The sequence below is a fragment of the Carya illinoinensis genome, chromosome 10 (genome assembly GCF_018687715.1).
Source record: "Carya illinoinensis cultivar Pawnee chromosome 10, C.illinoinensisPawnee_v1, whole genome shotgun sequence".
Classification (NCBI taxonomy): domain Eukaryota; kingdom Viridiplantae; phylum Streptophyta; class Magnoliopsida; order Fagales; family Juglandaceae; genus Carya; species Carya illinoinensis.
In genome coordinates this window covers 36,542,600-36,567,236 of record NC_056761.1, presented here as the reverse complement: position 1 = coordinate 36,567,236, position 24,637 = coordinate 36,542,600, and the positions used below count along the sequence as shown (strand labels likewise).

The following is a 24,637-nucleotide window of genomic DNA, read 5'->3' as shown; positions in this document are numbered from 1 at the left end:
AAATGACGGTAAATTTCTTAACCTTGGTCTCAGTGGAATCATGTGGCTTGTTTCAAGTTGGTGTTTGATCTTACAAATTTCAAGGAAGAAATTTGTTTTTAAGGGGGCGAGGATGTGATGACCCGTTTTTACGTGTATTTTCACTGAAGAAGTTGTTTTTAATTTAATTAATATAGTAGTTCTTTTATTTTAAATTATTGTATTTTAAATTGGTTTTATTTTATTTGATATGGTGTTTAATTTATTTTAGTCGTTTTATGGTTTTTAAAATCGTTTTCGGCGGATCAGTTTTTTGTTTCCGGAGGTGAGGATTGGACCTCATTTCTTTTCTTTTCTCTTTTTCTTTTTCCCTTTTTCCTTTTTCCTTTTTCCTTTTCTTCTTTTCTTCTTTTCTTCTTTTCTTCTTTCTTTCTTTTTCTTTTTTTCTTCTTTTTCCTCCTTTCCTGTGCGCACGCTGCAGCTACTTCTCTCTTTGCTCTCTCCCGTCAACGGTCTGTTCTTCACCTAGACCTGCGCCGCCAGCCGACATGGCCACCACAGCCACTGCCGTTCGGTCCCCCTCCGGCCGGTGAACACCCCCACCAAAAATCACCTCCATTCGTGCCGCCGATCACCCCCTACAGCCCATCTAAACCGCACGGCTTTTGTCGTTTCTGGAGCCGTCGCTCCACCTCCGGCCACCACCTCTTCACAGCTTCTTCCCCTACCTCTTGGCGTCCTAACCCACCCATTTCCGGCCCCGATCCATTGCCGGAGCAGCTCCCACGAGCTGAACTCTGATTTGGCCTTTTTCCACTTCCACTGCCGTTTCCACTGCCACCCATGGCCAAAGCTCACTTCCTTTAACTTCATAAACATCTTAAGGCCATTCCCTATCAATTTCGTGTCTTGGTTTGTCCCCGTTCGAAAGTAGGTAATTTACTACCCACGGCTACAGTGTAAAATACACTATTATGTTGATTTTCCAACGCCGTTTGCAACGTCGTAAGCTTTCAAAAATTACCTTATAGCGCTGTAAGTATTTTCCAAACTCTATTTTAGATTTAAATATATTTTTGCTCTTACAATAAATTATTGGATTGGTTGGTTGATTCCGGACTGAGTCCGAGGAGTTCGGGGGTCGGATGGATTGAGGGCGAAGTTGCTTGGTTTGTTGATTTTTGATTGGTTGGTTGTTTTGTGCTTTGAGGTTGCATTTACATGGTGCATGCACGTGCATTTTATTAAATTGAGAAAATCTGATTTTATATGTGTAAATGAATTTTCAGGTGCGTGTATATCACGACCCCAAGCCGGGATGCGGTATTATCTCGGTGGAGCTCCTATGGTCACTCGGGAGTGGATAATACTGAGTGACATCCCCTGGGTCGTCGTTGGGCGACGACCGGATCGCACGATACTGTAACGCTGTCGTGTCGACTCCGTGGTCCCTAGAGTGGCAGGGACTAGAGGATGGCCTGGTCCAGGGACGCGCTGGGCGCGAGTACAGGGCATCGCTCGTTTAGGTGTCACACATGTAGACGTTACCTACGGTGTGACACAGGAGCTAGAGTGTGCGGATGATCCTAGGGGAGATCACGGTGCACGCAATAATTGAATCGGTTTTATGGTTTTCGGATACGGGCCATTTTCTGGGAAAATGGCGAAGTTTCGTTGAGGCTTTGTGATCCATTTTCTGGGAAAATTGTGGTTTCTTACTTTGGGCCATTATCTGGGGTAATGACAAGGCTGGTTTTAAAGGTTATATTTTTGGGCCAAAAATGGGAATTTGGCGTGCGTGGAAAAATGTGTTTTATGGGATATGTGCACTTAGGATTTCTTTCATGCATATTGTTGAGTTTAATATGTTTTTATCTTGTGGCGTTTGGATCTTACTTACCTGCGGCACCACTTTGGTACCGTAAATTCTGATGTAGAGATCGAGGAGGAGGAGGAGGCTAAGCTTGAAGAGGCGGCTCTGCCGAAGTATTGATTTGGAGTTTATGCCTTGTAGTTGGTTTTGAAACATATTTGTGATCTGTAATATTTTATTATGTATGTTTTGAACAGCTTTGTATTAAACTAAGAAAAATTCAGGTACTTAGTTATGACTTTCATGATCCGCTGCGTGTTTCTTTTTGTACACTTGTTGCATGTACATGACACTCGTCGATAGGGTGGTGACCGATAATGTCATCATCCGGACGTCTCGATTTCCCTGTGTCCATACGTGGGATTTGGGGGCGTCACAAGCGGTCAAGTGGATTCTCAAGTACTTGAAGGCTACGTTGAAGTTATGCTTGTGTTTCGGGAGAGCTAAACCAATTTTGAAGGGCTATACTGATTCAGATATGACAGGAGAACTGGATAGTAGAATATCTATGTCATGGCAGTCCAAATTGTAGAAGTGTATTGCTTTATCTACAACAGAGGCAAAGTACATTGCCGCGGTGGAAGCTGGGAAAGAAATGTTGTGGATGAAGTGGTTTCTCTAGGAACTGGGTTAGACAGGAAGACTACAAGGTACATTGTGAGAGTCAAAATGCTCTAAACTTGAGGAAGAACTCAATAAACAATTTCCGCACCGAGCATATTAATATCCACTATAATTACAAACGCGAAACAATGAAACAACAACTGTTGAAGCTTGTGAAAATCCATACAAAAGAGAATCCAATGGACACACTGACGAAGGTGGTTACAAGTGAGAAGCTCGAGCTATGCAAAGACATAGCTGGAATGGATAGCAACTAGAGGAAATTTGATTGCATTCTCCACTAATGGGGCATGAAGGGGGAGAATTGCTTGGTGTTCTGTGCCCATACAACTTGGCCAAGAGTTGCAGCTTCCACCACCCATGCTAGTTGTTGGTAAATACTTGCTGCTGGAGTATTCCATTCTCAAGATTTTTGGCTGCTTGTCCTATAAAGCCTCACCTATAAAAGGAGGAAATTTTCAATGCAATGTGCAATGGGGGAAAAAGCACAAGAAGAGCTTAGTGACGAGGAGCTGAAAAGGGAAAGAGAGAGAGAGAGAACCAGGTTGAGCTCTGAGAAAAAGATGAGAGCTGAGTTGAGTGGAGTCTGATCGTCCTTCTCTATAATATTTTGTGTGATCTACTAATTAATAGTGAAGCTCTTTTTCTATGGATGTAGGTAGTTGAGGAGCCACTTTAAATTCTTGGTGTCATTGTGTGGATGTGTGTCTTGAATTTTGCTGTGCAAGTAACATGTTTCTTTGATATTGCCTCTGGATCACTACGATTTCCCCAACAATGACAGGGGTTGGAAGTAAACTAGGAAAAAGGCAATGGGGAATTGAGAATTCAGAGGACAGAGAAACAAACAAAAAACTCTTTAGATTGGAAAATGAAGATTAAATAGAAGATCCATTTGGCGCACATTTTTGGACATAGATTAATGCATATTACAATTATGTGTGTTTTACATGATCAGTTCTTAGTTACTAACATGTTTTGGTTATATTTCTTTCTTTTGTAATCAATATAGTTTTTGTACATGGTTTCCTATGACAAAAGCGAGGCCTAGTATGAATAAATTCAAGAACTATCCTTTTAAAAAACTGTTGTTAAACCCCAAGATTTATAAAAGCTTAAAGCTGAGCAAATTTTGTTATCTAATTTATATTTTAAGAAAATTTTCAGGTGTTAATTAGACTTTCTTAATAAATAAATTCAACACGTAAAATATATAATTAAATAGAAGTAAAGCATAGAATCTTGGTTTTAAATTTCATTTGTTAAATCTAAATTCTAGAGACACACAGACCAGAGATAATGCATTGCAAATTGTCAATTGTTTAGCTCCAAGTGGGTATATAAGTTTGCAGGTTAAATTAGGAGGTAAGCATTTTAGATATTGTTGATGCATGTTTTGGTCTTTACAATATGGTCAAATGATCTTCTCCTCTCACATGAATGTTCTTGGTGGTAGTGCATGTGCTTGAAGTGTTCATTCATGGCTTGCATAAAAATAAATTTCAAGAAATATAGAAGAGTTATATTTACGTGATTTGGCACTAAGACGTATCATGTCTGCTAGTCCAGGATGTAAAATTTACTATAAGCTGAGTTTGATACAAACTCTTTAATCTCACTAAACTCTCTACAATTGGTCGCATAGAGTTATCTCTAAGAAAAAAGAATTTAGGGCTCTTTGGTTCTTCACTTTCCTTTCGCTCCCAAATAAAGTCAACCTCTCTCCTCTAATGCTTCCCTCTCATCTTCTAATCTATTTCATTGCTTTATGTCTCATCACTCTCAACTTTGAACTCTCTTCATTCCAACGTTATGTTTATCCTTATTTTATGTCCGATCAACTCATTGGCTTTGTTAGAGCTTCGTTTTCTCCCTTCCGTCCTATCATAGTGGGCTTCAATCTTCCATAGACCTTTGTTGGGTCTTGTACATGTGCTCATTTTACACCAACATAAATGATTCTAGGAGACATTGAAGAATATACAAAATGCCATAGTACTGCTATGTATGGTACTGGATGTTAGAATATATTATCTACCATATATAGTTTACTGTGTAAATCAGTTAGTATCAATTTTTATATTTGATTTATTGTAATTTCATTATTTCATGTCTTATTCCTATATAAAAAGGACCTCTCATTGTATAGTTTGATATATAGAAATACAAGTTGTTCTTTCTCAATTTCATACCAATTTGTTATTCTTCCAAGCATCAAAGCTACCGATTTTCTAGTGTCTCTTGCAGTTATTTTTTTCTCAGTCTCATTTTTAACATGTTCTGTGGTGTTCTTTTCCATTTACCACATGTATTCTGAAGGCTTCCTACGCACTTAATGAATTTGTCTTTACATCATCATTCTTGCACATCGGTTTGCTTCCACGCCCTATAGACTTCTATTGTCATCTTATCTTCAATAATTATCCCCATATTTAGCTTCTTTGTGATTTGCTTGATTTTTTGGAAAACAAATTTTCAATTCTGGCACAGCACACACCCCCATGCACACGCCACTCAAAGTTCCAGCCCACTGCCTACTCGCACCACATGCCGTACACGAGTTAGAGTATCTTTATCTCACATATCCACAATCAGATCCTTGTCGGTAAGCATCTCTATCTCACGTATCCACAATCGGATCCTTACCTTACTAGGCCCAAGTAAGTTCTCTCTTTTTCTGTATGGTGCGGGGAGGGGGTCGGATGGTGCGGGGGTGGGGTTTTGTTAGGCCCTCTAGAAATGTTGCCCCGGGACAAGCCTCGACACACTCACTGACATGCTTAGTCGGCCCCCATAGTGAGCCATCAGCATGCCATGGCAAGCCCATGGACCAGCTAGCCAACAGCTCGGCCAGCATGCTTCAGCACGCTGGTGAGGCTGTTGGCCTCCCTTTGGTGCCGCATAGCATGCACCAGCATGCTGGTAAGGTTAGTGGGCTGGTGTGCTAGCCCAGCCTGGCCAGCCAGCACGCCCAACAGGCAAGCCAGCACGCCAGCCAACCAGCCCAACATGCATGGCCAGGCCACTTACCTGGCCAGCACGCCTAGCAGGCAAGCCAGCATGCCCAGCCGGCCAGGCCACCTGCCTGGCCAGCACGCCCAGCCAACCAGCCAGGCCACCAGCTTGGCCAGCACGCCCAGCAGGCCAGCCAGCCAGCCAGCCCACCTGCCTGGCCAGCAGCATGACTAGCATGCAGGCCATGCATGCTGCCCATCAGCACCAGCCATGCAGCAGGACAGACCAGCCGGCTAGCAACCATGGCACCAGCCATGCGGCTAGACCATGGCTAACCAACCAGCGCCCATGGCCCATGCCATGGGCCATATTCAGCACCGGCAAGCACCAGTCAGGCAGTGGGTCCCACATGAGCCCCACGGCCAGAATTTTATCAGCATTTTATTATTTTAATAAAATCATCTAGTATTTATATATTTCATTATTTCCTTGTTTTAGTACAACTAGGATATAATTCCTTAGGCTAGTGTTACTAGGAAGTAATTCCTTTTTAGGATTTATTTCCTTGTTCAAGCACCATTAGGACTCTCCCCTTGTAAGCCTATATAAAGGCCACCCTAGTCCCATCTTTTATTATCTTTTGACAAGTTCCCTTTGTGGTTGGCTTATTTCTTCTTGAGATCTATTTCAGTGCTGGGCACTTGGGCTATTTGGGTGCAACCTGTGTGAATCCCAAATAGAGATTCAACACCTTGACGTTTGTGGATGAGTGTTGCTTCATCTATCAATATATGAGCAAGTTTGTTTCTTTATTCTATTATTGAGTTTCAATCTTGTTATTTACTTGTTATTTGCATTACTCTTTTTGCATTTAACATTATATCACATGCCCCATATCATCCCAACACACTAGATCTACTTTGCCAAGTAGATCTAGCCTTGTTGGATTATTCCCTTTATATTTCCTTCACTTCCATATCATTCCATCACCATATTATCATTCATATACCTTCCATAATCCTAGATCTAAACCCCTTTCATCATAAAGTCCTACATCTACACTAGATCTAGTGCCTCCATATTTCCTACCATAAACCCTAGCCTCCATAAGGATTTCCTATATTTTAGGAAACCTTAAACCCTAGCCTCACTTCCATATTTACCATAATACCACCCAAGGGGCGCCTACCATAGCCTAATCACACCATTCGGCTATCATCATACCATACCATACCATACTATCATCATCCCATACACCATACCATCCCACCAAGATCCAATTCACAAACCACAAACACCCATCATCCATATTCACCTAATCTCATCACTTAAGTCTAGACTTAAGTAAGAAGGCGAGCAAGAAGGATAGGCTCATCGGTCATAGTTGGGTGAAGCGTATCTAGAGAACTATAGTGTTTAGGGACTAGACCGAGGTCCCTAACATTAATTGGTGCTTTCATTGAGAGGCTTGCCTATTTCATTAAGGCTTGCATCTTTTCAATGATAGTCTTGCCCATTTCATTATGAGCATTGCTTTGCTCAGAGATCAAGAGAAGTCCTTACCATGCAAGAGAGTACAACGGGGCCCGAGAGGCCAAGTGGTTCCCATAGGGATCGAATTGAAGTGCTAGAAGGTCAAAGTACATGGATCCATAGCGTCCTTGATGAGGTCATGACTGTTTTGGCCGAATTAAGGATGGCCATGAATGTGAGCAATCGGAAGAATGAAGAGAATAAAAGGGCCATTGAAAGTTTGAAGAGAGAAAGACATGAAGACATTGAAAGAATTGAAAGGAGACTAGCCAAAGGGCGTGGCCAAGGGCCACCACCTCAACCCAATGAACCAAGGCACGATGCCTTTGTTGATGGGGTTGAGACAAGTGTTACCGATTCCATGCAAGAGCCACAAAGAGGTGAGTTTTGAAGAGGTGGTCGTGTTGAGAATGACCATTTGGAGGTTGAGAGGTGGATCCTGAATCCACTACATCGCACTAGATCCCCTAGTGTGAGAGAAGAACCACAAGATGTGAGATTTCAAGGGCCACAAAGAGAAGAAGAACATGAGGCCGCATATGCTCATGAGAGGGAGAGGCCTTACGACCATGGAGACCACCAAGAGAGAAGACGTCATCACCATGATAGAGATGGTGGACATTATGGGTGACGATATGATGATGAGTACCGTGATGATAGAAGAGGAAAACGGCCTTATGACTGGGGACCAAAGAGGCCAAAAGTGGATTTTTTCAAGTTCAATGGGGGAGATCCATATGAGTGGTTGGACAAGGTAGATCATTACTTTCGTTCCTGTGAGATACTTAGAGAAGAAAGAGTATCAACGGCTTGCTTCTATCTAGAAGGAGGAGCAAGCAAGTGGTGGTGTTGGATACGAGACCAATATGAGAAAGAAAGGAAGAGATTGGGATGGACGGCTTTTGAAAGAGAATTCTTGATGCAATTTGGTCCATCGCCATCATCAACCATCATGGGCAACTTGCTAAGTTGAAGCAAGAGGGGAAAGTGCACCACTACATTGAAGAGTTCCGACAACTCCAAACCTTGGTGAGGGGTTGGTCAGAAGAGGCACTAATTGGCACTTTCATAGATGGTTTGAAACCATGGTTGGCTAAAGAAATCAAATTGAAGCAGCCCACAAAGCTTCAAGAGGTAATGAGGATGGCGGAAATTCTAGAAGAAAGCACACGCATGGAGAAATGCCAATTCAAGGAAGTGGGAGCAAATTCTCCAAACCATTGCAAACCAAAGTTCCTTGGAAAGGTAAGAATGATGTTTTGAAGACTAAGCCACAATAAGTGAAGAAGTTGTCCCGTGAAGAAGTGCAAGAAAGAATCAAAAAAGGCTTATGCTTTAAATGTGGAGAAAAGTGGAGCAAAGAGCATAAGTGCAAATCTGGGCAAGCTTATGTCTTGATAGAAGATGAAGAGTATGAAGATGAAGTTGAGCATGATGAAGAACCATTCCATGAAGAATTCGAACAAGAGGAGGCCGAATCTAGTGATTCACTAGAAGAGGCTGAGTGGTCTTTGAATGCCATCTCGGGTGTTCAACGTCCTACATCTATGCGAGTCATGGCATGGGTTGGAAAATTTGAGGTAACCCTATTGGTGGATAGTGGATCCACACATAACTTCATCAATTCCAATATAGTCACCAAAATTGGGTTGAGGTCGTGTGCCATAGATCCATTTGAGGTGAAGGTAGCCAATGGCGAGAAGGTAAGATGTGAAGAGCTTGTCAAAGAGGTAAAGATGAGCATACAAGGTGTGAGAATTGTTGCCGATCTACATGTTTTGGCACTTGTTGGTCTTGATGTGGTATTGGGCAATGCTTGGCTCAAGGGCCTTGGTAGAGTAATTCATGACTACCACAACATGACCATGGAATTCAAGATCAGTGCAAAGAAGAGATTATGGACATCATTGCCATCAAAAGAAGTCAAGTCATGTCAGGCCATCGTGTTCCAAAAGTTGCTTTGCTATTGTCATGGCCGAGAATGACACCACTTGCTACATGAAAAAAGGTGCAAATGAGGGCAGCAATGATGATTTGAAGGGGCTGCCCATGGAGATCCGAGAAGTCTTGGAGGACCATAGAGGGGTCCTAGAGGTGCCCACTTCATTACCATCTTCTAGGATCTTTGATCACCGGATTGTGCTTGTTGATGAAAACAAACCCGTAAGTGTTCATCCCTATCGTTATGCCTACTTTCAAAAGGGGGAAATAGAAAGACAAGTTGATGAGATGTTGAAGAATGAGTTGATAAGACCTAGCACAAGCCCATTCTCTTCTCCGGTATTGCTTGTGAAGAAAAAAGATGGATTTTGGAGGTTTTGCATGGATTATAGGGCTTTGAATGAAGCCACGGTGAAGGATAGGTTTCCTATCCCAACGGTGGATGAGATGCTTGATGAGTTACAAGGGGCAAGATTCTTTTTCAAACTTGATTTGAGAGTCGGGTATCATTAAATAAGAATGAAGGAAGAAGATGAGCACAAGACCTCTTTTAGAACCCATTCTGGGCACTTTGAGTACCTTGTGATGCCCTTTGGGTTGTGCAATGCTCCATCCACTTTTCAAGCTACCATAAACACAATCTTCAAGCCACTATTGAGAAGATTTGTCTTGGTCTTCTTTGATGACATCTTGGTTTATTCGAAGACCATTGAAGAACACAAGGAACACTTGAGGATCGTGTTGAAGACTTTGGAGAAGCATCACTTTTTCATAAAGGCTTCCAAATGTGCCCTTATGGAGAAGGAGTTAGAGTACTTAGGTCACTTTATCTCAGGTGATGGGGTAAAGGTGGACCAAAGGAAGATTGAGGCCATGGTTGATTGGCCACTGCCCAAAGATGTTTCGGCCCTTAGAGGTTTCTTGGGACTAACCGGTTACTATAGACTGTTTGTGAAGAACTATGGGCTTATTGCTAAGCCACTTACCTCTTTGTTGAAAAAAGACAATTTTGATTGGACATAAGAGGCAAGGGATGCATTTGAAGAGTTGAAGAGGGCCATGACCAACACACTCGTGTTAGCATTGCCTAACTTTGAAAAACCATTTGAAATGTACATGGATGCAAGTGGTGAGGAAATTGGGGCTGTTTTAGTCCAAGAGAAGAGGCCTTTGGCCTTTATTTCCAAAGCGCTTGGGCCAATGAAGAAAGCTTGGAGCACATATGCTAGAGAGATGCTAGCCGTGGTCCATGCCGTGAAGATGTGGAGGCCTTACCTATTAGGCCAAAAATTCACCATAGTGATGGACCAACAAGCTTTGAGGCACCTACTTCAACAAAAGATAGTCACTCCCGAGCAACAAAAGTTCCTTGTCAAGCTACTTGGGTTTGAGTACGACATTGTGTACCAACCGGACAAGGAAAAAAAGGTAGCCGTTACCTTGAGTAGAAGAGAGGGAAGCACTACCTTATGGGTAGTACATGAAGAGGATGAGTCCTCTATGTTGGCCTTGAGTGGGGCCGAGTGGAGGATATGGGACAAGATCCGTGAAGCCACAAAGATTGATGCACGATCCCTAGAGATTATTGAGCTCTTAGAAGCACAAAGGGAGGGGGTTGTAAACTTCAAGGTAAGAGACGGTCTTATCTACTACAAGGAGAATATTTATGTGTCGAATGTTCCTAATTTGAGGAAAGAGATCCTTGATCACTTTCATAATAGCAAGGAAGGGGGACACTCGGGTTGGTTGAGGACATACATAAGAGTGAAGCACTTCTTCTATTGGGAAGGGCTCAAGAAAGCGGTGAAGACTCTAGTAGCCGAGTGTGATGTATGCCAAAAGAACAAATATGAGACAAGACCTCCCTCCGGGCTCTTACAACCTTTGCCAATTCCAAACTTAATTTGGGAGGAATTGTCAATGGACTTTGTGGAGGGGCTACCCATTAGTGGTGGATTTGAGGTGATTCTAGTGGTAGTGGACCGCCTTAGCAAATATGGTCACTTTATCCCACTTATTCACCCCTACACGGCCAAGAGTGTGACCAAAGCTTTTGTGAACAATGTTGTGAAGCTCCATGGTTTCCCAAAGAGTATTGTGACCGATCGAGATAGGGTGTTCATGAGCACCTTTTGGAAAGAACTCTTTGAGCTCCAAGGGAGCAAATTGAAGGCAAGTTCTTCTTACCATCCTCAAACTGATGGGCAAACCAAAGTGGTCAATAGAACACTTGAACAATATTTGAGGTGTTTTTGCCATGAAGAACAAAGGAGATGGAGAGATTACTTGTCATGGGTCGAGTATTGGTACAAAACATCATTCCATGCTTCCATCCAAAGAAGTCCTTTTGAGGTAGTGTATGGAAGACCACCACCTATCTTGGTGAATTATGAGAGAGGCACGGCCAAGAATGATGAGGTGGAGAGGGAATTAATCACTAGGGATGAGATCCTAGTGAAGGTGAAGAAAGAGCTCAAGAGAGCTCAAGAGAGAATGAAGAAGTATTATGACAAAAGAAGACGTGTGGTTGCATTCGAGGTAGGTGATTATGTATACCTAAAGCTACAACCCTATGGACAAATGACACTAAGGAAGAAGCTTAATTTGAAGCTGTCCAAGAAATATTATGGGCCTTTCAAGGTGATTGAGAGGCTAGGAGATGTGGTATATAGGTTGGAACTTCCTTCCACATCAAAACTACACCCGTTTTTTCATGTGACCGTGTTAAAAAAGAGAGTTGGTGACCCTAAGCTCATTGTGGAAGAGTTGTCAAAGTTTGATGAAGAGGGAAGGATGCTTTTGCAACCAAAGGAAGCACTTGATTATAGAGTGATCACACGAGGAAGAAAGAGGAGGAAGGTGTGGCAAGTATTGATCCAATGGGGTGGAGTGCCGAGAGAAGAGGCCACTTGGGAAGACTATGAGGATATGGAGTCGAAGTTTCCTAAATTTATCCTTGAGGGCAAGGATGTGCTTGAAAAGAGGGGGAATGTTAGACCCACTAGAAAATTTACCCTGGAACAAGCCTCGACACACTCATTGACATGCCTAGTTGGCCCCCATGGTGAGCCATCAGCATGCCATGGCCCATGCCATGGCAAGCCCATGGACCAGCCAGCCAACAGCTTGGCCAGGATGCTTCAGCACGCTAGTGAGGCTGTTGGCCTCGTCTTGGTGCCGCACAACATGCACCAGCATGCTGGCGAGGTTAGTGGGCTGGTCTGCCAGCCCAGCCCGACCAGCCAGCATGCCCAGCAGGCAAGTCAGCATGCCAGCAAGCCAGCCCAGAGTGCATGGCCAGGCCACCTGCCTAGCCAGCACGCCCAGCAGGTAGGCCAACATGCCCAACCGATCAGGCCACCTGGCTGGCCAGCACGCCCAGCCAGCCAGCCAGGCCACTAGCCTTAACCAGCAGGCCAGCCAGCCAGCCAGCAGCATGACCAGCATGCAGGCCGTGCATGCTGCCCATCAGCACCAACCATGCAGCAGGACCAGACCAGTCGACCAGCAACTATGGCACCAGCCATGCGGCCAGACCATGGCTAACCCAGCCAGCGCCCATGGCCCATGCCATGGGCCATTTTCAGCACTGGCCAGCACCAGTCAGGCCGTGGGTCCCACATGGGCCCCACGACCAGAATTTTATCAGCATTTTATTATTTTAATAAAATCATTTAGTATTTATATATTTCATTATTTCCTTGTTTTAGTACAACTAGGAATTAATTCCTTAGGCTAGTGTTACTAGGAATTAATTCATTTCTAGGATTTATTTCCTTGTTCAAGCACCATTAGGACTCTCCCGTTGTAAGCCAATATAAAGGCCACCCTAGTCCCATCTTTCATTATCTTTTGACAAATTCCCTTTATGGTTGGCTTATTTGTTCTTGAGATCTCCTTCGGTACTTGGCACTTGGGCTACTTGGGTGCAACCCGTGTGAATCCCAAATAGAGATTCAACACCTTGACGTTTGTGGACGAGTGTTGCTTCATCTATCAATATATGAGCAAGTTTGTTTCTTTTTTCTATTATTGAGTTTCAATCTTGTTATTTACTTGTTATTTGCATTACTCTTTTTGCATTTAACATTATATCACACGCCTCATATCATCCCAACACACTAGATCTACTTTGCCATGTAGATCTAGCCTTGTTGGATTATTTCCTTCATATTTCCTTCACTTCCATATCATTTTATCGCCATATTTTCATCCATATAACTTCCATAATCCTAGATCTAAACCCCTTTCATCATAAAGTCCTAGATCTACACTAGATCTAGTGCTTACATATTTCCTACCATAAACCCTAGCCTCCATAAGGATTTCCTATATTTTAGGAAACATTAAACCCTAGCCTCACTTCCATATTTACCATAATACCACCCAAGGGGCGCCTACCATAGCCTAATCACACCATTCGACCATCATCATACCATACCATACCATACCATACCATCATCATCCCATACACCATACCATCCCACCAAGATCCAATTCACAAACCACAAACACCCATCATCCATATTCACCTAATCTCATCACTCAATCCTAGACTCAAGTAAGAAGGCAAGCAAGAATGATAGGCTCATTGGTCATAGTTGGGTGAAGCGGATCTAGAGAACCATAGTGTTTAGGGACTAGACCGAGGTCCCTAACAGGTTTTCCCAACCGCCCCTCACCCCCGCATCCCGGGGGCGAGGTATAGGGCAGATACCTGTCCCGCCCGACCCCGCCTCATTCTCACTTTAAAAATAAACTACATTTTATTATATTTAAAATTTATTTCTTGATCCAAAAGTGATCAAAAATATATTTTTAGATCCAAATTATAAATTTAAATTTTGTAAATATGACTATAATTTAAAAATTATGTAGTTTTTAAATTTTCTAGTGTATATTTTATTAAGTTGTAGTATAGTAGTTTTAAACTATATAGTTTTTAAATTTGTTAATGCATACTTTGTAAACAAGTCTAACAAATTGTAATATATATTTATATATACACAATTTGTAAAATATAAATACATCTTTATATTTATATATAAACATATGTTTATGTTTTTGTATATATATATATTTATGTTTATATATATAATATATATATTGTGGGGGGGGGGGGGGGGGGGGTGGCATGCGGGGTGGGGTTAGGCCCTCCCTGCCCCATGCCCTGCCATGCGGGGGTGGGGTAGCGAGGCGCGAGACCCCGCTGCCCACCCCTACTTTTTCCAACTCAATCACTCAAACCCACATCAGTGCCCACGTCAATAGCCACTGTGTTTGCCACGTCATTAGTCTATCTTTTACCTATTGCCACTTCACCCGACTGAAGAGCCCTGTTCTCCTATAATTTGTGAGAGAGGGAAAAACAAATTCCGTGGGCTTTACATTTTGCTTCATTGTTAAAATGTAGAAATGTAGATTTTTTTTTATTCTATTAATGTGCCACGTCACCACTAAAGACCCTTGCCCCACTAGAATTTGTGAGAGAGATAAAAATTAAGGGAGCTTTACAATTTGCTTATTTTTCGAAATCACTGTAGGACGTCCTTGCATATATACGATAAATTTTATGACTGCGCATTCGAATAAAACTCACCATTTACTTATAAACAAATAATATATAGTAAACAAATCTCAAATTGTTTTTGAAGAAGAAACATTTTTGCCTTGAAGTTGAAACTGAATTTATTCATTTGGAACACTTGGATCGATCCAACTAATTAAAAGGAAAATTTTGTTTAGACCCTAACACATTTATTTTTTATCACTTGAAAAAGTGATGTAGATAAATTAAAAAAATGAGTAATACTACGTACATGACTCCTGGAATATGTAAGAATCGTGTAGTCGTTTTAAAAAAGAGTAAAGTCTACTATTAAAAAATTATTTTTTTAATATAGATTGTTTTGTATTATCTTCTTGGTCTAGAAGATAAAAATATAGACTGTTTTGTATTGATATCATGCATAAAAAAAAACATATTCATATTAATATTATGCATGAATTGCTATGTGCATGTCACAAATATACGTGAAATTGTAGTTTTGGTTCGGCATGTGTGAAATTCTCACGTCGATATTTATGAACTATATTTGAAATTGCATATGTATTTATAATGCATATGAAATTGCTTCCAATTTTCACGAACTATGAACTGTGCTTGTATGGCGTTGTCTCGAGAGATAGAGAGAACAGTGATGAGGAACCGCTGAGTAGGGTTGAGAAGGGGTGGTGCAAGGTGGTCGAAGTGCTCTTGTTGGTACTCTAGGATGGAAGAACACCACCAGTGCCGTCGTAAAGTCCTCTCATTTTTTGGTGGCCCGATTTATCTTAAAGGTGGGTGTGTTGGAAGACAAAACCCAGGAGGGTTGTTTGGCACTGGGAGGAGGTTGAGAACCTCCTCGCCAATGCCTCTGTAATGGCTGGCGCAAGGGGCTTTAAAACACCTATTGAAGATATGCCAAGCCTTTGGTTCCAATGACTTGCCGTTTGTCCATTTCTTTGTATTTCATTAATGGCATTCTTTGTAATATTGGGTAAATGGAAATTATGTAATTATCTAGTTTTATATATAAAGGCATGTGAGCCTTTTGGGATGGGCAGAGTCAGAATTTCTTTTCTTCTTCGTTCGTGAAGCCGCCGTCTGAGAGAAACAGAGAGTTGAAACCCTAGTTTTCATCAAGATCAAATCAGCACTTGAGGTGAAGATCAAGTGCAAGAAATGTGTAGTTTCGTTAGAGAATAATACGAGGAAGCCACTCCTTATTTTTGTGCGATGAGAAATGGTTGTAAGTGATTGTAAAACCGTATTCTGAAGCATTCTTCAATAATAAAGACTCATAGACTGTTCCTGCCGTGGATGTAGACCATTAGGGTCGAACCACAAAATTTCTTGTGTTGATTTTGCATTTCTTTTATTATTCTTGCTTTTATTTTTGATCTTGCATGAATATATATTGTGATTTCAGATTTCTAAAGTGTTTAAAAGAAAACTAAACTAATCACGTTAATCATTTAATTTTCTTGGAGTTTTGGTTGTCCTTTGTTCAAATTAATTGCATATTACAACCAGTTACATTAATTTGGTTATTTGAGTATTTGTTGTGAGAGGGTTGAAAATATAACAACACCAGTGATCACGGCGTAGATGGTAGCAAAAGAAAAAAAAATAAAATTGCATATTGTTATTGTTAAATACATGTATAAAATTTTATTAAATGTCATATGCATGTTATTATTATTAAATACATGTTTGAATTGTTTGTTTTGACTCTTATTATTATGTCATATATATATATAATTATTTATCCAATATGGACAAGTGATTTACACCAAAATTAAAGAAAAACTTGTTTGCCCAAAGGTACAAGATTTTCTTAAATTTTGGTGAAAAATCATTAAATTCCATAGTAAGGTAGATATGATGGAGTGAACATTTTTGTGTGTCAAGAACTACTCCCAAAAGGAGGATCTTCATCACACTACTAGTTCATTCCTCAAATTAAGGTTGGAGTGAACATTTTGTGTGTTAAGATCCACTCCCAAAGGAGGGTTTTGATGACATTACTAGTTCATCCATCAAATTAAGGTTTGAGTGAACACTTATGTGCCAAGATCTACTTCCAAAAGAGGGTTTTGATGATACAACTAGTTCATCCATAGAATTTAAAACTGGAGGGAACATTTGATGTGTTGGGTTTATTGCCAAAGGAGGGACCTCAATAACATTATTAGTTCATTCATAATACTTTAAATTCTTGACAATGCATGGTTTAAATTTTGAAATTAAAACTAGAGGGAACATTCTGTGTATTGAGATTTACTCCCAAATGAGGGATCTCGGTGATACTATTAGTTTATCCATAATGATTTAAATTCCATTATTATTTATGAGTATCGAACTCAAAGCATTAAAGTGATCAAAATGCTTTTCTTGCAGTAAGTATATGAATATCATTACAAGTTTCATGTATAGAATGAACTCTAATATAGAGAAACATGAACATGTCAAATTTACACTAAGAGTTTTAGGCCCTGGTTTATCCATTTTAAGTTTAACATCAATTATTATTGAGAATAGTGATAAGGGTTGGAAAAGTACACTATTTAAGAAAATTGAATTAATTACTACATACTAAATTATATGAATTTTTAGTTTTGTACATAATGGTTTACTTTAGAGGCATTATTTTCATTAAAGTAATGAGACATAAACAAGCTTTTTTTTTAAAAAAATAAAATTGAGATACAAACAAGTTAGTAGCATGTTTGTTAGCTAAATATAAATTCATTTTGCTAATTTGTACCTTTTAGGAAATGAATGAAATGATTGTAATGAAAATATAAGAATTATGTCAATTAAAGTCTGAAAAAAACAATGACACATGAAAGTTTAGGTGCCCTAAGTATAAGACATGGTTTGAAGGGAAGGGTAAACTTTTTTCTGTATAAGTTTCGAATCAGATCTTATACATGTTTATGCATTCTTTTTAAATTAAACTTGAGTACAAATGTTCTTTCCAATAAAATTGTATTTGTCATGTGCCATTTATGTTGGTTCCAATGTTCTTTCCAATAAAATTGTATTTGTCATGCCTTCATAATAATTTTTTATTAAAAATTTTTTCACTCATGAGGCATTTACTGGAATCAAAAGAAAAAATGATTTCTGAAAATTTTTTCAATTTATGGCGTATAATTTGAAACATTAAAGTTTGTAAAATATTTTTTGACTCTATTTTGTGGGATTATTCTATGATGAAAAATACAGTTATGATTATGTATTTTGCTATCTAGTTGAGTTATTTTATTGAAAAGTATGAGGTAAATCTCATATTGCTTCATGTGCAATAGGGACTGAGTTTGTGGTATGATTTGGGGCCACAGTGTATAGTATTTGACTGAGAAAATTTATTTTAGGACTTGGAATTGTCGACTTATAGCCAAGCCACTAAGAATGTTTGGCAAGAATTCTTCAGAGTATTTTTATCCGAATGATGAGTATTTAATGAAATTTTAAATATCTAAATATTAAGGAGAAAGAATAGAAACAAATATGTCCATATCAATAGTGTGTTAATGATTATAATTTAAAGAACATGTTAAAAATATGAGTTATATGCTTATACCCATAATGTGAACATGTTACAGAGATCATTGATATGTCAAGTATTTTGTTATTAAAAATTGAAAGATATTTATTTTGGTTGTTTATGTTTTCTTGTCTTTTTACTTTATATGTACATGAAATGGTGTGGATGAATGACAACAAGGTATACAATAGACATGAATTGGAACCCAAGACATCACGGTATTAGCCTTAATTGTCCCAATTAAATATCATGTTAAATTAAGTTATTGGTGTTGTGGTACATGGAAGGGAATTTGTTGGTTATATAATAGAGGACTACCATGACTCGCATTGGTAGCTGATTGACATTGATATTACGAAACTCATGTAATGTATTTTGAGTTATGAAACTTGCGTGGTATGGTTAATTTCCTATAATAAACTCATGAACGAGAAATTGTTATTTTATGGGTGTATAGGCTAAGTGGGAGAATGTAAAATTTTTATTTAAACTTTATGTCTCACACACCCATATCTAATGGGTTTATATTAGCTCAATATTATCACTTAATTTAAATGAATTATCGTGAGACTAAAATACCTCTATATCTCATCATAGTAGAACACAAAATCTCTAGATTTTATAATGGCCAAAAGTCTATAAACACTACAAAAAAAAATCAAATTTGCTGGCGTTGGTTATACGCCGGCAACTATCCAAAAAAATGCCACTATGGCAAGGGCAAGGGCAAGTCCCAATATGGTGAACTTAGAGCAACTGACAGAGCTGGCCAATCTTTGGTTTGATCCAGAATATATGGTAACAGTGCGCACATTTTTGTTATATATTTATAAAGTCAACCAACTAGTTATTTTCATAATTCTCATAATCTTTGTGATGTTGTAGTCAAAATGTAATAAAAACAAGGAGTGTCTTAAGAAGCAGGTGATTGTTCACAGCGGAAGATCGAAAAGTTTAGTAAGATATGCCCATGATGTGGTATTTATTTAATTAATATTTATTTATTGTTGAATATTTGTTAGTTCTTTGTTTTCGATATATGTGTTTAATATAAAATATTGGAAGCAGAAAAAATCAACTGGGGCATTGTCAAGTCGAGCCTAGTTGTTTGTCAAGACCTATAAGAAAAAGGATGGCACACACTACAATGATGAAACGAGAAAGAAAGTGGTGTGTTTATTTTCAAATTTATTACTTTTTAATTTTAATGGATTTATAAGATGGAGAATAATGTGTATTTTTAATTGTCTATTACAGGTTGAGATGGAGGAACTTTTAACACAGGACACAAATCCTATAGAAATGGGGTCTGGAGGAACCATGACTTGGAAATCAGATGATGTTTATTTGAAAGTTATGGGCCTAGAACGGCCTGGACGTGTGCGCGGTTTGGGGTTTGGGCCAACCCCTACAAGGCAAACTTCTCAACATTCACTACCAACTTCAAACCAAGAAAATGGTATATCGAAGGAAGAGTTTGATAAAATGCGGAACGAATTAACTGAATTGTGGAACTTAGTAAACACATTCGTGCATGCATAGGTGAGCACCCCACATATGTTTAGTTGATATCAGTTAACCCTATTTTGGAATTTTTGGACCCTAATTTGAATTTATATTCAGGCTTCAGGACAAAATCAAAATGAGAATGAAGAGGAAGAGAAAGATGAAGAAGAGGAAAATGTTGAAGAGGAGGAAGATCAAAAGGAAGATGAAGAACAGGAAGAGGAAGATGAAGACAATGATTGAGGGTCAGGATTACAAGTTAGACTATAATTGAGACTATATTTATGGTATTTGTCATATATCGACGTTTGCTCTGTTTAATGGTATTTGCAACTTTCCTTAATTAAGACTAAATTTATGCTTATGCCATATATCGACGTTTGCTTTGTTTTGCTAAGTTGGAATTGGGATGGATTATAAAAGGATAACTGCTAGATTATGCATATGTTTTACTACTCTTTTTGGAAGTTGTGAATCTTAGTATGATGCTTAAGATATTTTGTCATAAAGTTTGCAAATGCCACATTCTTTTTAAAAAAATTAGAATAAATACGAGATCCATATTAAAAGATTACATTTTTAATAATAGACTATTTTTTTCAAAAGGAATATTGTACGACACTTGCACAATTTTTAAAATGAATGCACAATACTTACATTATTGTATTATACATTATTTATTAAATATTAAAGGAAAGAAATTAAACGGCGTCACATTAAGATCTCGATGCGCGAACTCTCTTCTTTAATTCTATTTAACCTCCCTCCCTCTAGAACTAGAATGCGATATATGGCATTTACAAGTAGGGCATCCTAGAAATTCAACTAAGATTTTGTGGGTATTTTCGTATCATTTAAATAAGTTTTTTTATTATTTTTATTATTTATTTTACTATCAATAAATTTATAATAGCCTTCATCGTTGACGCTATATATTATTACCGGCGTCACAATAAATACTTCGGTGCATTTATCAATTACCAGCATTTCATTGATCAATTTTCAGCATTTGGTAAACGCCGCCAATGTTATATAATTATTATCTACATAACAATATAAACGCTGAAAAACTACTTATTTACTAGTGTAAAATTAATCAATGGCCGACATTTGTTCAAACGAAATAAACGCCAAAACACTCAATACTTTATTGGCATAAACTTTATCAATTGTCGATGTTTTGTGAAACGCCGCTGATGCTATATATTATTACTGGCGGTATATTAAAGACACCGGCAAATACGGTTAATATAACGGCGTATAATTAATAAAGTATTGGCGTTTGTATAAACGCCACCACAAATATATATTATTACCGGCGTAACAATCTAAATGCAGGGAAACTACTAATTTCCCAGCACATAATTATTATCTTGGCGGCGTTGTTATAAATGCCGCTAAACCTATACATTATTACCGGCATAAAAATGTAAACGTCGGGAATCTCAATAATTTACCGGCAGAAATATTAAGCGCCGGTAAAATTTTATATCTATCGGCGCATAAACAAACGCTATGGATATAAATGCCGCCAATTTTGTGTTTTTTTTTTGTAGTGAAATAGTACTATGGGGTTAGAGGGTTCTCACCTATAATATTATTGTGTTTCTAGCCATCGGGAGATACTCAAAGGTGAAGTTGTTAGGATGATACTTCTCTTAGAGCCAGATCAAATTATATGTAGAATGGTTTGTTATTTAATTGTTATTATATTATTGTAGACCATTTAAAATCAAACATCTAATTATTAATGTTCATGTTAAAAATATTTAATAGTTGATAGTGTTTTTAGTCTTACACGTCTCGTTTGTTTTTACAGATGAGATGAGATGGGTTGAGATAAAAGTTGAAAGTTGAATAAAATATTATTAGAATATACTTTTTTAATATTATTTTTGTTTTGAGTTTGGGAAAAGTTGAATTGTTTATTTTATTTTGTGTGAGAATTTGCAAAAATTATATTGATTAAATGAGATGACAAGATAAAAAGTTTTTAAAACCTGTTTTCGTTTTTAAAGAACGAAGTTCCTAGACTTTTTTACATGTTTGTGGGCCTTTGGATATCGGCCGAATCGATGCTACAAACTTTCAAATGTACAAATAACAAAAGGCCCGAATTCTTTCATTGTTCAATCGAGAACTTCAACATGCAATATGCATGTATATATGAGTGATCCAATGTTCAAGATTAAAAAAAAAAAAATACTTTTGATTTTAATTGATTCTTAATTTAGGAATTATAGGGCATATCAACATTTTAAATTTTATTATTTTTAGTCACACACACACACATATATATTTACTGTACATATATATTTAAATACTTTTATAATGGTTGTGATCATTTTAAATTTATCATATTAACAAGTGCATGTGATTAAAATTGAAAAACAAATGTAAAATAAAGAATAATATTTTGGCTGAAGACAAAAACAGGAATATTCATTGTATAATATAAATAGTAAACAAACAGAAACTTAAAAATAGCAAGAAATCCCAAAGTACTGAGGTTTTCCAAAAGGAGTTTCAGTTGGAATATGGTATATAATTAACCTCAAACCTCCAAATATAGGTATAAGTTAATTTTGACGGATCCACAAACAAGCAATGGAGCCTTCAAAGCCTAGGTTCCTATATGTAGGCCATGGATTCCGCTTTAATTCATTGTATTGTCCGAGAAAGCCATCACCTATATAAGTAGAACCTCCTCCATTCACTTCATCTCACAAAACATTGGGTTTGTCTTGTCCTTTCAGTACATTCCATCGTTAAAAAGACTCCACAGTTCCGGCCCTTTGGAACCAGGGCACGTACGTACATAAACCATCACACATTAATCCATCCATGGCTTTCTTATCCAAGTTGCCCTTGGTTCTTTTCCTCTCTTCTCTCTTCCTCCATGCTGCAATAGGTATGTTCATTTTACACTCTTTGTATGCATGATTACACTGAGTGATTTATTTGTTAAGGATTGTGTACGTTTTGATTGTTCTGTTGTTGGGATCTGCCCACATATCGTTAAAACTAAATTCTCTTATAAATCAAATCATGTCATGTTAACATGAGTGTGAAAGTTACATCCTCCGTACTTGAAAATGTAGTTTTTCTTGTTTAAACTGTGCGTGTGATATATGTTCATTTGTGTGTAGCCGAGCTTGTTTGCGAGAATTTGCCAAACAATGTTTGTGCATTTTCGATATCATCGTTAGGCAAAAGGTGTTTGCTGGAGACCTCCGTGGCTACTGATCATGGAAAGGTGGAGTACCAATGCAAGACATCGGATGTGTTGGTTAATGGCATGACTGAATATATTGAGACCGATAAATGTGTTGAAGCGTGTGGGGTTGATAGGAACACTGTTGGAATCTCATCTGATGCCCTTCTTGATCCAAAAGCCACTACCAAGCTTTGCTCTCCGGATTGTTACCAAATGTGCCCAAACATTGTCGATCTTTACTTCAATTTGGCTGCCGGGGAGGGTACGTAAGACTAATATTTCCAAACTCACTTGTTAAAAACAGAAAAACACAAATATACAATTGATGTGGAAGTTTGTTAGATCAGTTGGCATAAGAAACACATGCTTTGAATTAGTTTTTAAATAACAATGTTCGTTTTGATCATGTTAATTGTACTACTGTGCTTACAAACCAACTTGTAACTTGGTAATACTAGATACGGTATTAGGTTGTGCAAGACAATCATTCTAAAAAATATGAAATCTACTGTTAAAAACATAATTTTTTTCATGTAAATGTTAGATTTATCCACTTTTTTCAAAAGAAATGAACTGGATTAACATGCCCAAAACTGCAAATACAATTTAACATACATATTAGTGTAGATTATGCAAGTGCTAATTGATTATTTGATTCTTACCTGTAACAGGAGCACTCACGCATATTGATTTTTGCTTAATTATAATTGTTGTATTCCGTAAAAATGGTATGATTTTCTGACATGAAACTAATATATATATATATATATATTTATATATATGTGCACTATGCAGGAGGCTATTTGCCGGACCTATGTGAGAAACAACGTGTCAATCCTCATCGTTCCATGAGCGAGCTTTTAGGTTCGGGTGTGGCCCCTGGTCCTGTCTCTGGCTCTCCACGCGCCAATCCTCACGGCCGTTCCATGACCGAGCTTTTGGATTCCGGTGTGGCCCCTGCCCCTGGCCCAGACCCTGTTTCTGGCTCTCCATCTTGAAAATTATTCGAGACCGTTCCCTTTTACGTTTCTACAGTTGCAACTCCCCAGTAATCATGTGATCATCTGCATGCATGGTTTTTGGAGTACTCATTAGCTTAATTTAATGAGGAATTAATATTAGTGGAGTTGAGTGAGATTATGTATGGAAGTGATGGATTGAAATTTGAGGGTCATTCCTTCTAGTATTGGAGTGGAGTAATACCATTATAATGTCGCTATATTACTCTACATTTATGTTGTATAATTTGATTTGGAAGATAAATTTTAAAATTTAAATCTTACCGATCAAATTTTACCAATTAAGTAATGTTGATGGTGTGTTTTACATATCAGCTTGAGAATAGAATAACTCGATGAAGTGTACTGTTGAGAACTATTGTATGTTATCTTACTCTAGAGCATATTTATGCTCCTTTAATTTTATAAGTTGCTATTAATGAATATTCACGCTGCCTAATTATATAGGCTAGCTATATTATATTCTATATTTTTTGGAATAAACTCTTGTGGCCTAGATTTACCAAACTTTACAGATATATGGTTATTCCTGTCAAAATATATTTATATGATTTTGTTGAGGAGATATACAGAATCACACTATATTTAGTTTACTGATGAGGGGAGTTAGAGAACTTTCAGGAAGTTCAAACTCACGCTAATAGAAGCCTAGGGAGGCAGGTTATGCAAGAAGCAGAGATGAGTTCCTTGCAGAAAAATTAAACCTATGAGTTAGCGAAGCTTCTTGAAGGAAAGAAAGCATTGAAGAACAAGTGTGTATTGAAACTGAAGAAAGATGGCCAGGGAAAGCTTGTGAAGCACAAGGCCAAATTGTTTGTCAAAGGGTTCCTACAGAACAAAGGAATCGACTTTGACGAATTTTTTTTACCGGTGGTGAAGATAACCTCAATATGAG

The 24,637-nt window shown here is 38.3% G+C and overlaps 1 protein-coding gene across 1 annotated transcript; it reads left to right on the top strand.

Annotated features, from left to right (window-relative positions):
* Positions 1-22,219: 22,219 nt before the first annotated feature.
* Positions 22,220-24,023, top strand: LOC122279946. Its single transcript, XM_043090861.1, has 3 exons — positions 22,220-22,417; positions 22,656-22,985; positions 23,519-24,023. The coding sequence occupies exons 1-3, from the start codon at positions 22,351-22,353 to the stop codon at positions 23,719-23,721; spliced, it is 600 nt and encodes a 199-aa protein (XP_042946795.1). The 5' UTR covers positions 22,220-22,350; the 3' UTR covers positions 23,722-24,023.
* The last annotated feature ends 614 nt before the right edge of the window (positions 24,024-24,637 follow it).

Excerpts from the sequence above, each read along its gene's own strand:
- LOC122279946 (XM_043090861.1), top strand. The coding sequence starts at position 22,351 with ATGGCTTTCTTATCCAAGTTGCCCTTGGTTCTTTTCCTCTCTTCTCTC. Across the intron at positions 22,418-22,655 it reads CTTCCTCCATGCTGCAATAG|CCGAGCTTGTTTGCGAGAAT; the intron begins GTATGTTCATTT and ends ATTTGTGTGTAG. Across the intron at positions 22,986-23,518 it reads CAATTTGGCTGCCGGGGAGG|GAGGCTATTTGCCGGACCTA; the intron begins GTACGTAAGACT and ends TGCACTATGCAG.